The sequence below is a fragment of the Patiria miniata genome, unplaced genomic scaffold (assembly GCF_015706575.1).
Source record: "Patiria miniata isolate m_02_andy unplaced genomic scaffold, ASM1570657v1 HiC_scaffold_3, whole genome shotgun sequence".
NCBI classification, from domain to species: domain Eukaryota; kingdom Metazoa; phylum Echinodermata; class Asteroidea; order Valvatida; family Asterinidae; genus Patiria; species Patiria miniata.
Window position 1 is genome coordinate 1,265,494 of NW_024037069.1, and position 10,954 is coordinate 1,276,447.

Consider the following 10,954-nt stretch of genomic DNA (forward strand, 5'->3'; position numbering starts at 1 on the left):
GACCAAGGAAGGAATTAAGCAAAACGTCTAGAAAATCATATTTTGCGCGCTCCTCCTTACTTAGATCGCTGTAAAATATTTCTGCCAAACATAATAGTAAAAAAAAAGGAAAAGGTGCCAAATGCTGCCCCTTTCCAAAGAAGATTTTCCGCATGTAGCGCCTTCCAAATCTAAGGTATGAAAACACACATCTGACACGCTTTCGTTTAGTGAAAGAATCAGTCAAATCACCCGTGTACTTTTCAAGTTATGGAATTTTAAAAACAAACAGCCTTTCGTATTCCTAACCACGGATCTCACTTTATAAGGTACATGAAACTTCAGTAAAAATAAAACCATGTCGAATCCTGAAAATCATATCAGAATAATCCCATAAGTCTCCGGGGTAGCCAAGTAGAACGCAGGGCAAAACTATAAACTCTTGACATTATAAAGCATGTTATTGTAACATTGGAAGCAGCAGGTTTTTAAATATATGAAATGCTAAGTGCTATTTACCATGGTTGTAAGAGTATTCTGATATGTTTTTTTTTGACAAGTGAATAGTTTTCGTGGTGCTAAAATGTCACTTACTTTTCAGTTCTGTTGACAAGGTAAAAAAAAGGTGTTTGAGACATGACCGATTTGAGTCATTCTTTCACTAAGAGAGAGAATATTAATTTGGCTTTCATATGATAAATCTGGAAAGTGCTACATGCAGAACTTGTTTAACATTAACACCATTTGGCTTTCCTTTTTTTTACCCACCTGTATACGAATTCTGTACTTCATCCGAAGGTAAATGAGCCACCAAGTGTACGTAGGTTTCAGTTCCAAGAGTTAACAGTTTTCTTAGTTAATAATATCATATACTATATCATATATATACTCACGTATTCATATAAATTATGTAACTGACATAATGATATTAGACAGGCCTACGGCAAGATTTTTATTTTTTTCCTTCTTACTATTAAACACGTCGCTATAATGATTAAAATATCAAATTCATCGCGTACCTCAGTTGTACTTCCAATATTCTAAACCCATTTTAATATAAAAAAGTGGTCAAGTTAAGTATATACACTTACCGACTTAGGTTATTTGGAAAGAACTAAATAACAATCCGATGACTATCATTCACTTTTAAACGTTGAACACGGATGTATGCCGACGTGCAGCTTAGAAATTATGGTAATTGCCATTTCTAATGATACACCTTAATCGTCTGGTATTTTGTTTAAATTGTAAGCTTTGCCAGCTCAGCCAGGAAAAGGTACTGTTACCATTTCGTGAAAAGTAAATATATTCAAACCTCTTTTGCATACAGTTTTTGTATGGGCTCTGTGCACAAGTACCCTATCAACAGCCAGAAAAGGAGAGTTGGGGGTTACCTAGACTGGTTCCCGATCCATCCGCTGCGTATTCCAAAGTTATTGGAGGCGGGGATTAGTCTGCAAGACCATTGCAACGTAGGTAAAAACGGGCCCTCTTTGTTGGCGCATGGAGCCCATACAAAAGCAAAAAGTATGCATTTTTAACTCATGATTTTGTTGTATTGTATTCGCGTATTTGTTCTAAAATATGGACTACATTGTATTTTGTATGTTCATTAAAAACAACAGAGTCCACAGAATTCTATTAACTGTAAGTCAATATGCATCTGTGATTACAATAATTCGGCGTACTCTGCTCATTCATGGGCATTTTGGGGTAGTCCTTTTCGATGGCACTGCCCGGCTAACAAGAAACGGTGAGTCAGCGTGTCAGTGCACTGAGCTACACAGAGTACCAACGGCTTGCTCTCTCTCTCATGGACCAGCCCCCAAAACGCATTGCAATTTACCATGCCAGATATTGTATTGGCGTACGGCTGAGACGATAATTGTGCTAAACAGACTGATATATAAACGGATATGAAACCCTAGGCTAAAATTACCCTGCTCTTCTACCATTGACCGCGGTTTGCATTTGCATAAAGGGATAAGGAAATAACAAGTGCGAGTGCACAACAAGCATTGGCGAAAAATTTGACGCCGATAGGATATATGGAACATCATACTTTTGGTAAATTTTCAGGACAGACAGACACCCTGACCGACCGAACGAAAACCAAGGACATGGAGCTTAAAAATCGAATCCCGCCCAGCTTGGGACATTTCCTCCTTCTGGATACCGTCCGCCTTGTTCGAGGAAGATGTTGTACAACGCAAGTGCGAGAGCACAATAAGTGGCGATAATGCAACAAGTCTTGCGTGAAAGTCTTTCATGGAATCGATCAAAATGAACCCTGTCAGAGCTGAAACATGAGACGCGAAAAATGCGACACCGATGGCACATAATTATAATGGCACACCATATCTTTGGTCAATTTTCAAGACAGACAGGCCGACCACCAAATGACATGTAGAAGCTCCTGCAGCTTAGAAATGATTGGGAGAACTGAAATTGAGATTTGAAACGCCGATATTTTTTTTATGGAATTACCAAATAAGAACTGTTTTTGCTCATAACTTCATAGATTTAGGAGACTGCCTGTATTCGTCGATAGATTCTTTGTCTAAAAAGTATTGTATTCCCGAGCTCAATGATACCGAACTGCAGAATATTGTGGATAACAAAAATGTCTTCAGTACTGAAAGTTGTCCACAATGCGGTATAAACTCTAAGAATTCGCTGTATTGCAAACAAAACGAACTTTTCTGAGGGTGAGCAATAACATTCTTTTGGTGAACAGGACAAGTTTCAAAGTGAACAGGACAAAGTTTCAAAGATTTTATGCCTACAGAGGTGCACAGTGCAATTTGGCAAATGAATATGTATGAGGTATAGTAAAACAAAATGATTTATTTCGGCTGGATAGTCGATATTAGCTCCCCTTGGTATCGGGGAGCTAACACCGACTGTCTACCATCAAACCATGTTAGATTTGTATATCAATTAAGAACTCATTTCCATCTGATGAAGAAAGTAATAATTATGGCAAAAATATGTTATGAGGAATCAAAAACATAAATAAATATGATTAAAATTGAAATGTCAATTAAGCCAAAAATGTCAATGCCACGTAGCGACGGAATGATGCACATATACCGACGGTCAAACATCTAGCAGTTGCATAAGAAAAGAAAAAAAAGTGTACAAGACACAGCAGACTCTTTCCCGTTCCAGACCTCGGACCACCAGTTATTGGCTGTAATCACCCCCAGCTGTTATGATTCCATCATGTGCAATGTGAGTATGTGACGGACATAATAAAATCAATTACAGTCTACACGCGAGGTCTGGCCTGACGGTGCACGTGGTGAAACAGAATCTACATGTACCATCTGCCGAGAGAATGAAAAAAGTGCATATTACACGGAAAATACTTTTCAGCTGCTTATGTTGGTTGGCTGGTAGGTAGGTGGGTTGGTTGGTGGACAGTTTACTCGGCCATATCTTGTATTTTTTTCCCAGGGGCCCTTTAGCAGGTAGTCTGAACATCACCCGTTCCCGATCCCCACGGGGCCCATCTCCGGTCCGGGTAAACGTCTGATAAGCAAAGGTGACGTCATTTCATTCGGAAATCTGGACTTAGATTTTAGTTTGATTAATTTCGATGCCACGTTGTTATACGACAACCTGTGCAAAAATATACTCATCGTGGGCGTCCTGTTTGACGCCCGCGAGGAGCTTGCATTACGCGCGTATCGAAGGCGCCCGCTGATTGGTCAGTTGCTTGAGGTCATACGCAGTCAAGTTGCATAAATAATCGCCGAATCTGCTGACGTGTTGCACTTTAAGCTTGTTAAGCTTGTTAAGCTAGAATTGGAACTTTGACTGATGCCGCTTTGGGGGGGGGGGGGGGGGGGGGGGTGGTTGCTTAATCAAACGAGATCGAGAGCAAACAAAGAGAAACTTAGCATTTAAAAACACATACATGTAAATCACACACACAGTATGTTACGCAACAGAGCGCAACTATAATTGACGCGCTGCACCGGAAAGGACAAAATAACCCGTCAACAATTGAAACCAATTTAATGGCCCGATCTTAAGAATACGATGAATGGTTCTTAGGTTTTGAAATCGAATGTTACTGTAACAAGTAAAATAGCCTCGTGGTTAAATTGCTGACCCACGGGAGAAGAATCGGGGGTTCGATCCCGCACTTGTCATTTAAGTTTTCAACACGCGCTGTCCGATACTTTCTATAAAGGATTTGATTTACCGTCCTAAAATACCAACAGTACCTTAGCTTAATCGGTAAGCACTGCTGCTGGTAGGCCTACTGTCCGCGAGTTCCAGGTTGGCATCTTCGTACAGGTTTAGGGCATGTGGTCAACTCGGAGGATCAGGGCTTAGGGTGCCGCCCTGTTCCTCCCTCAGCTCTTTGCTTTTACATGGTGCCTGGCCCTCCGAAGTCTTGGCCGGGACCGCCAAGATCCCAGAAGAGTCCTATGTGGGAGCCGGTAAGGGGCTCATTGAGTTAGAGTCATAAGTCCGTGCACCTGAATGCTTGGTCAGCACATAACTTTTTGCTTTATTCACCACGTTTTTTTTAACACATGCAATCATAATTCACTGGAAATATTTGTACCTTTTCCCCCGGAAACAAACAAAATACAGTCTCCGCATTTAGCTTATAATGCAATGTTCAACAAGATTTAGTGAAGTAGTCAATTTGTGAAAACAAAATGGAAACATAATACAGAGGTCAACGAATCTGCAAAAAATGTGTACATGATAATGCTATTTTACCTTACGCGATCGCATCCACTTAAACTATTACAGTATCACTATATTTCTCCAATCGTCATAAATAGTTAGAAGGAAATCTCTGATATATCGGTAACTCTTATTTCTGTAACACGTTTTGAAGAATATTCAACCTAAAACCTTTAGCAGTTCCACGATATTTGCAGGGCGATTAAATTTCGGGTAACATTACAGGCCCGGATTATCCAAGGATAGTAGGCACTGTGCCTAGGGCCTACGAAAAATTCGGGGAGTACGAACAAATCGAAGGCCTACGAAAATACCGCAGGGTGCAAACCCCCCCCCCCCCCCCCCCCCCCCCACATAAATAGGGTTTCCCTGCACACACATCCGTACGCAGAGAATTTTTAAAACAAGTCGAGGGTGTCTTGGACAGCCATCTTGGAAATATGCAAATAAGGACATCGTGGGACATTTTTTTTTTGCTGCTAACATAAACATTCTTTAACTACGTGCCCAAGTGACGCTAAAATAATTTTGGTATATGGGAACCCATTCTATTCTGCCGTACTGTTTCATGTCACTCCGGGCAGATTAATATTACGTGGCTATTTCAGCACAAAAAGTTGCTTGAATTTGGGATACTTCGCTGTCATAAATTTCTTTTCTTTTGTGATTCTTTGTTGTGGCAAGAAGCCAATGAAGAACCCTTTCTCACAAATGTTTTCGATAAGCAAATTTTGTCTTATTGTTAAGTGTCTTCCTGAAATGAAAAAAGAGAGAAAAGTTACAGCAACAGCGCGCTCAGTAGTCCGGACAAGAAGGGAAAGTCTTTAGTATAGAAGTGCACATTGCAATAAAATTAACCAAAAAAATTATGTCAAATGTGTAATTTTATTATATATCAGAGTAGTATTAGAATAGTAGTTGCAGAAAATGTATTCCTGAGAAAATTCATTTCACGGACCCTTTAATTAAGAAAGAGAGGTGAGAATATACGGATTGAAGACACCAGATATGATTTACGCCGAGATAATTCAGAATTGTACATGCAGGCAGTCTAAAAACACGCTTGACAAAAATGTGAAAGAAAATGTTTACCCATTAATGAAGAGGAATTCCCGATCAACCACTTACTATACTGGCTCAGACAAAATGAAATGAACAACGCGATATTTTGATATTTTGAATGCATCTTTTACAGTGACGAGTGAAGCTAAAAGACTAGACAATGTTGGGATAGTGAAATTGAATGATTTTTTTTGGATTGTCGAATGACAATCTGCGTGATCTTTCAATTTCAATCAAAATTGAAACAGCTACGGCATTAATTTGGATGAAAACTTCATGAAATTGGCAGGGAAAACCTATAGTAAAAATACGTAGCAGTTATTAAAACAAGTGCAAATGAGATTTTATGCTATAGGTTGGCATTTTAGACATATTTGGTGAATGTTTCATACATACATGTATATCCATTGCAGCACCAATTTGAAGTAAAGGGCGAGTAAAGAACACGCTACAAAAATACTCTGACCACGGTTCCGTGGTTCACCAAATTTCATTGAAATCGCGAACTGACGTTAAGCGGTGTAATAGCAAATCTAGTCATTGTCGTGATAGTGACTGACTCACTTGAAATTATAAAGGGCGGATCCTGGGCGGGGGAACGGGGGCCATGCCCCTCCCCCTCCCAAAAAAAAGAACCGTTTTTTTAATGTAACAGAGAAAGGCATAAGCACACCACCAGGTTTTCGTGGTCGAAGGAAAATTTGTCAAAATGGTTAGAAATTGCCTCCGATCGCACCACAGAGCATCAAGAATCAAAAAAAAAAATTAAAAAAAATGGCACACGCCGTAATTTTTGGGCCCACAATTTGGGAAAGAAATTTTGTTTGCCCTCCCCCCAAAAACATGTGCTCTGGATCCGCCCTTGGAAGTTATTGACACATTTAGAAAAGGCAAAACAATCCGCGTGCACACTGGAAAATGTGCCACTTTATTGAACTACTGACCACAGCACTAATTTAAAAAAAAAAAAAAAAAAAAAAAAAATGTCCCCCTTTCGCGACGCCCATGCTAACAACCCCTTGGATTCCGGGTACAAAAGTGGATACAGAACCACATTTTCGGGGCAGAGGAAGGAGGATGGGCTCGAGTGTTTCCACCCCCCCCCCCCAAAAAAAAGGAGGGTTCGGAGTCTGGTGGTTACTACGCAAACACCTCCCTAGTGGTTATTTCGCACAGGTCGGAGTGGTTGGCTTAGTGACCTCAATTTTAAAGTGGGCCTTGTTAACTAACCTGAGGAGATCTTGGTGCTCAATTCTCTCTTTCAAAGCTTGGGGGAGTATCGTCCACTATTTCCACATTGTAATATTAAAACCAAAAGGTACAGGCCTATTTTCAGTTATTTCTTGTAAGTTTATTACAAGAGATATCTTTAACACTGACCCTGCCCCTGGATTCGCCAATGTTTGGGTAAGTTTAAGAGCGACTGTCTTGCTGTCGTTTATTCTATTATAGGATTTTTAGGAATGCAGACAACAGCCGTCTAGAAGATAGCAGTTTTTGTTCAACGCCATAAGGGTCTTGATTACTAACAAGCCTTTAAAACGGGACATTGTACCAACCGGTTTTGTTTTTATCATTGTGCAACCGTTCTTTTATTGAATGCAACGTCACGCGCCAGCGATATTCATTTATTTCAATAAATACAATGCATATACAAAGCTTTTATTGTACTTAATTCATTGCATCTCGTCTGTACTGTTTATACCCAGGCTTCGTTCTGAATTTTTATTATTCGCTTATGTTTCTGAATACAATATATATTACAATAGTGAGTCATCCTTCAGTTTCGGTTTGGTGTTGGTTTCCTGTACCTTATTATCTCACCATGAAAGGACACCGCGTAATTCCCAGTGTCGAGTATTTGAGTGAGCATGTTCTTTCTTCTAGTGCCATTGCTTAAAAAAGCAAATAAACCATTTGAAGTTCTACACGAATTGCGAGGATGGTTTACACTGTTTCTCGAACAGTGGCTGGCTGGGCTTAGATTTTTCCGGTCGCTAACATCGGAGTGCTGTAGTTACTGAAAACTAAGGGGGAAATTAAAAATAAGCCTCTAATTTAAGTGGCCTTCTATGCATAATCTGATTATGTCCTTGGAAAGGACGACCTACTACAACGTCTATGCCCGCCACAGAGCGTGACAATCAATTCAACGTGCCTCAGTTAATTTCCTAGCGCCCTTTATCACAGCTTCGATTCCGATATGGCAGACGGTATGTTGGTGAACCAGATTGACATTTTGTGTGGGTTGCATGTCACAGGGCAGACCATTTCCGAGGCTTACTTAGCTGTCATGCGCAGAGACGAACTTGGACGAGAATGATATTCAGTACAGCGCACCGTATGCCTGGCATACAGAATCACTGGAGTGTGCATTGTGGACTCAGCCAGTGCAATAATAATTACTATTGACTGTCACGACGAGTGCGTGTACTCTGGCTCGGTCTGTTATCACTGCCGGTTCCGATCGATCAAGGACAGTACTGCGTATTCGTCTACAGATCAAAGACATGCTTGCACGTTCATTACAAGCTGGCGAAAACCTTCAGCAGTAAATCTTTGTCAGTGACATTTCCAATGGAGAGCGTGGATTTTGAGTCCTACAATGACAGTGGTTATGTGTTGGACAGCACTGTCTCGCCTGGTGTCGAGGAACGGGACAAGTTTACCGTCTTTTTGGGAGTGCTCTTGTTTGTGTTGTCGGCTGTTACCATAATAGGGAACATAGCCACGATCTTAGCGTTCAGGGACAGCCGTGATCTGCGCCATAAGACCACCAACCTGTTGATTTTGAGTTTGTCATGCAGCGATCTCTTGATTGGAACCACGGGGCTGCCCTTCGCCGCTATCACCTTCACCGCGGGCGACTGGCCGTTGGGTAAGCCTGTCTGCATCATCGGTGTCTTCGTCTCCGTGTTGGGCGTCTCCGGCGGCATGTACACCCTGACCGCTATCAACCTGGACCGCTGGCTGCTGGTTTCCCGGGAGTACTCCTCTTATCTTCGGATCCAGTCGCTACGGAACGTCAAGCTGCAGATTGCCGGTGCCTGGGCCTTGGCGCTGCTGATCAGCTCCTGTGAGATCCTGGTCTGGATCGCCGGTGGGGTGCGAGAGGTGGAGGACACCATCGACTTCACCATGGAGTGCCGGTCGCCGGTCCGGACCGACCTCCGGTTCGCCTTCATTACCGGCTTCCTCCTCTTCTTGGTTCCCTTCTTTGTCATGCTGGTGTGCAGTCTGCGGTTCGTGGTGCTTCTACGTCGGCGTCTGCGGAAGCCCAAGGCTAAAATCACATCCAGTCGCCTCCCATCCTCACCATCCGCCGAGGAGAATGGTGTTGGTTCCCGGAAGGCATCCCCAGGGGCGAGTCCGGTCGAGAGTGAGCCAATGACACCGACGAATAATTCCATATCAGCCGATGTGGCTACGACACCGGAGTCGAATGATTCGCACCCAACAAGCACGCAAAGCTCGAACACTGCACACGCAACATCGCCTACAGAGGCCAAGAGGAGATCCTTCTTCCCCCATCGGAAAAACCATCAACCCAAGACAAACTCCAAGAAGATGAAGAACCGGTACATGAAGCCGGCCATCCGACTGGCCATCCTCATGAGCGTCTTTACCTTTTGTTCCCTCCCGTACCCGTTCTTCGTCTTGATAGCAGATACTAAATGCGAGGACTGTGAGCCGCTCTTGGTAGCCAGGAACCACTTGTCGAACCTCCTCCTGGCCAACTCGGCTCTGAATCCGTTCCTGTATGCAATCATGCACAGAAAAATCCGACGATACCATCAGCGGAAATTCAACTCTATATTTTGTCGACATAAAAGAAATGTAAGCATTTAGGGTACTTTCGTTGTTGTTTGTAATTGACTGGACAGTGTAAAGTGGCAATAAATCGAACCTATTGGCATGTGATTGATGCATTCGTAAAAGAGCATACGACAGATTTTCACTTAATTAACAATGTTTCTTCTCAGCTACGTGAGCTAATAACAAGACAACCATTTGATATAAACTTGTCGTTCATTTAAACTTGTATTATTTTTTCCCGTCTGGACAGTAGGAAACGTCAGATATCAGAATAGATCATAAGACAAACTATTTCTTGAGGTTTTACACATATATTCAAGGTAGACAGACGTCAAATTCACAGATACAATGAAACAAGTGTTACACAAATCGTATTTTATCAGAAAGAAACAGTAGCCTTAAACTACTGCATACTGTTCAAGCGACAGATTATGCTAATCGCGTCTGCATTATGGCGACACGCCTTGTTGGGGCGACAAATTGGTCTGGCCCTTTTGCTAAAACGACCCTAAGAAGAACTGGATCAGTTCCTCGTGGTCCAAAACATAAGTATACCGAACTTCGTGGAGGCAGGATAAGGTAAACTAGCGTTAGATGACATTTTAGGTTTTTGCACAAGTCTATGGGAAAGTCGCCCTATTATAGCATTCAGTGATTATTATATTGGGATCTGTTTGCCAAAACTTAAATACAGAAGCTTGAGATTGCAGGCACACTATTTAGATACATTTAAAAAAAATATTTCTAAGAAAACTCCAATGGAGAGAAAAAAAACGAAAAATGATCTTGTTCTTTTTACAGCAAGAAATATTAATATTTATCTTGATTGATATAAATGTAATTAACTGCTGGTATCTAGACTTAACCAAGTATCAATGCATAATGAAACAAATACAACAGAGAGTAAGTATTGTGTGGCAATCAATAAGACTAATTAGGTAAACATGAGTGTAATTTGCGCGACACTGCTCCGTGAAAAGATAATAATGATCGCTGTGGGTTGTGCAATTAGAAATTAATTGATAAAGGAAATTAACATTCGGTCTGCTAATTGTTGCCAAGAATCGAGTCAGAGGAACACGTAATTAGTACTTGTATGTACAGATACCCTTCCGTAGACAGTTACAATTGTAATTACAATATCGAACAAATTATTCAGAGATAATTTCCAACTGTAATATTGTCAACTGTCTACCGTTTATGGATCTTCAGTGTTTCATTTGATGCTTAATACTTCACCCAATAGACCTTATTTACTAGGAAGCAATTTTCGATCACGTTCCCTGAATCTATTTTATAAATAGTAAACTGTTGCATGGGATAATGCTAGACTATTTTATGATCGGAGTACGTGCAAAGCCCCACTACATTATTTTATTTAAATGTG

The 10,954-nt window shown here is 41.3% G+C and overlaps 1 protein-coding gene across 1 annotated transcript; it reads left to right on the plus strand.

The window, feature by feature from the left end:
- The first annotated feature begins 7,968 nt into the window (after nt 1–7,968).
- On the plus strand, nt 7,969–10,666 carry LOC119738873 (tyramine receptor Ser-2-like). The gene has a single exon (XM_038213848.1). The coding sequence runs from the start codon at nt 8,329–8,331 to the stop codon at nt 9,598–9,600; it is 1,272 nt and encodes a 423-aa protein (XP_038069776.1). The 5' UTR covers nt 7,969–8,328; the 3' UTR covers nt 9,601–10,666.
- The last annotated feature ends 288 nt before the right edge of the window (nt 10,667–10,954 follow it).

Coding starts and splice junctions, on each gene's coding strand:
- LOC119738873 (XM_038213848.1), top strand. CDS start 8,329: ATGGAGAGCGTGGATTTTGAGTCCTACAATGACAGTGGTTATGTGTTG.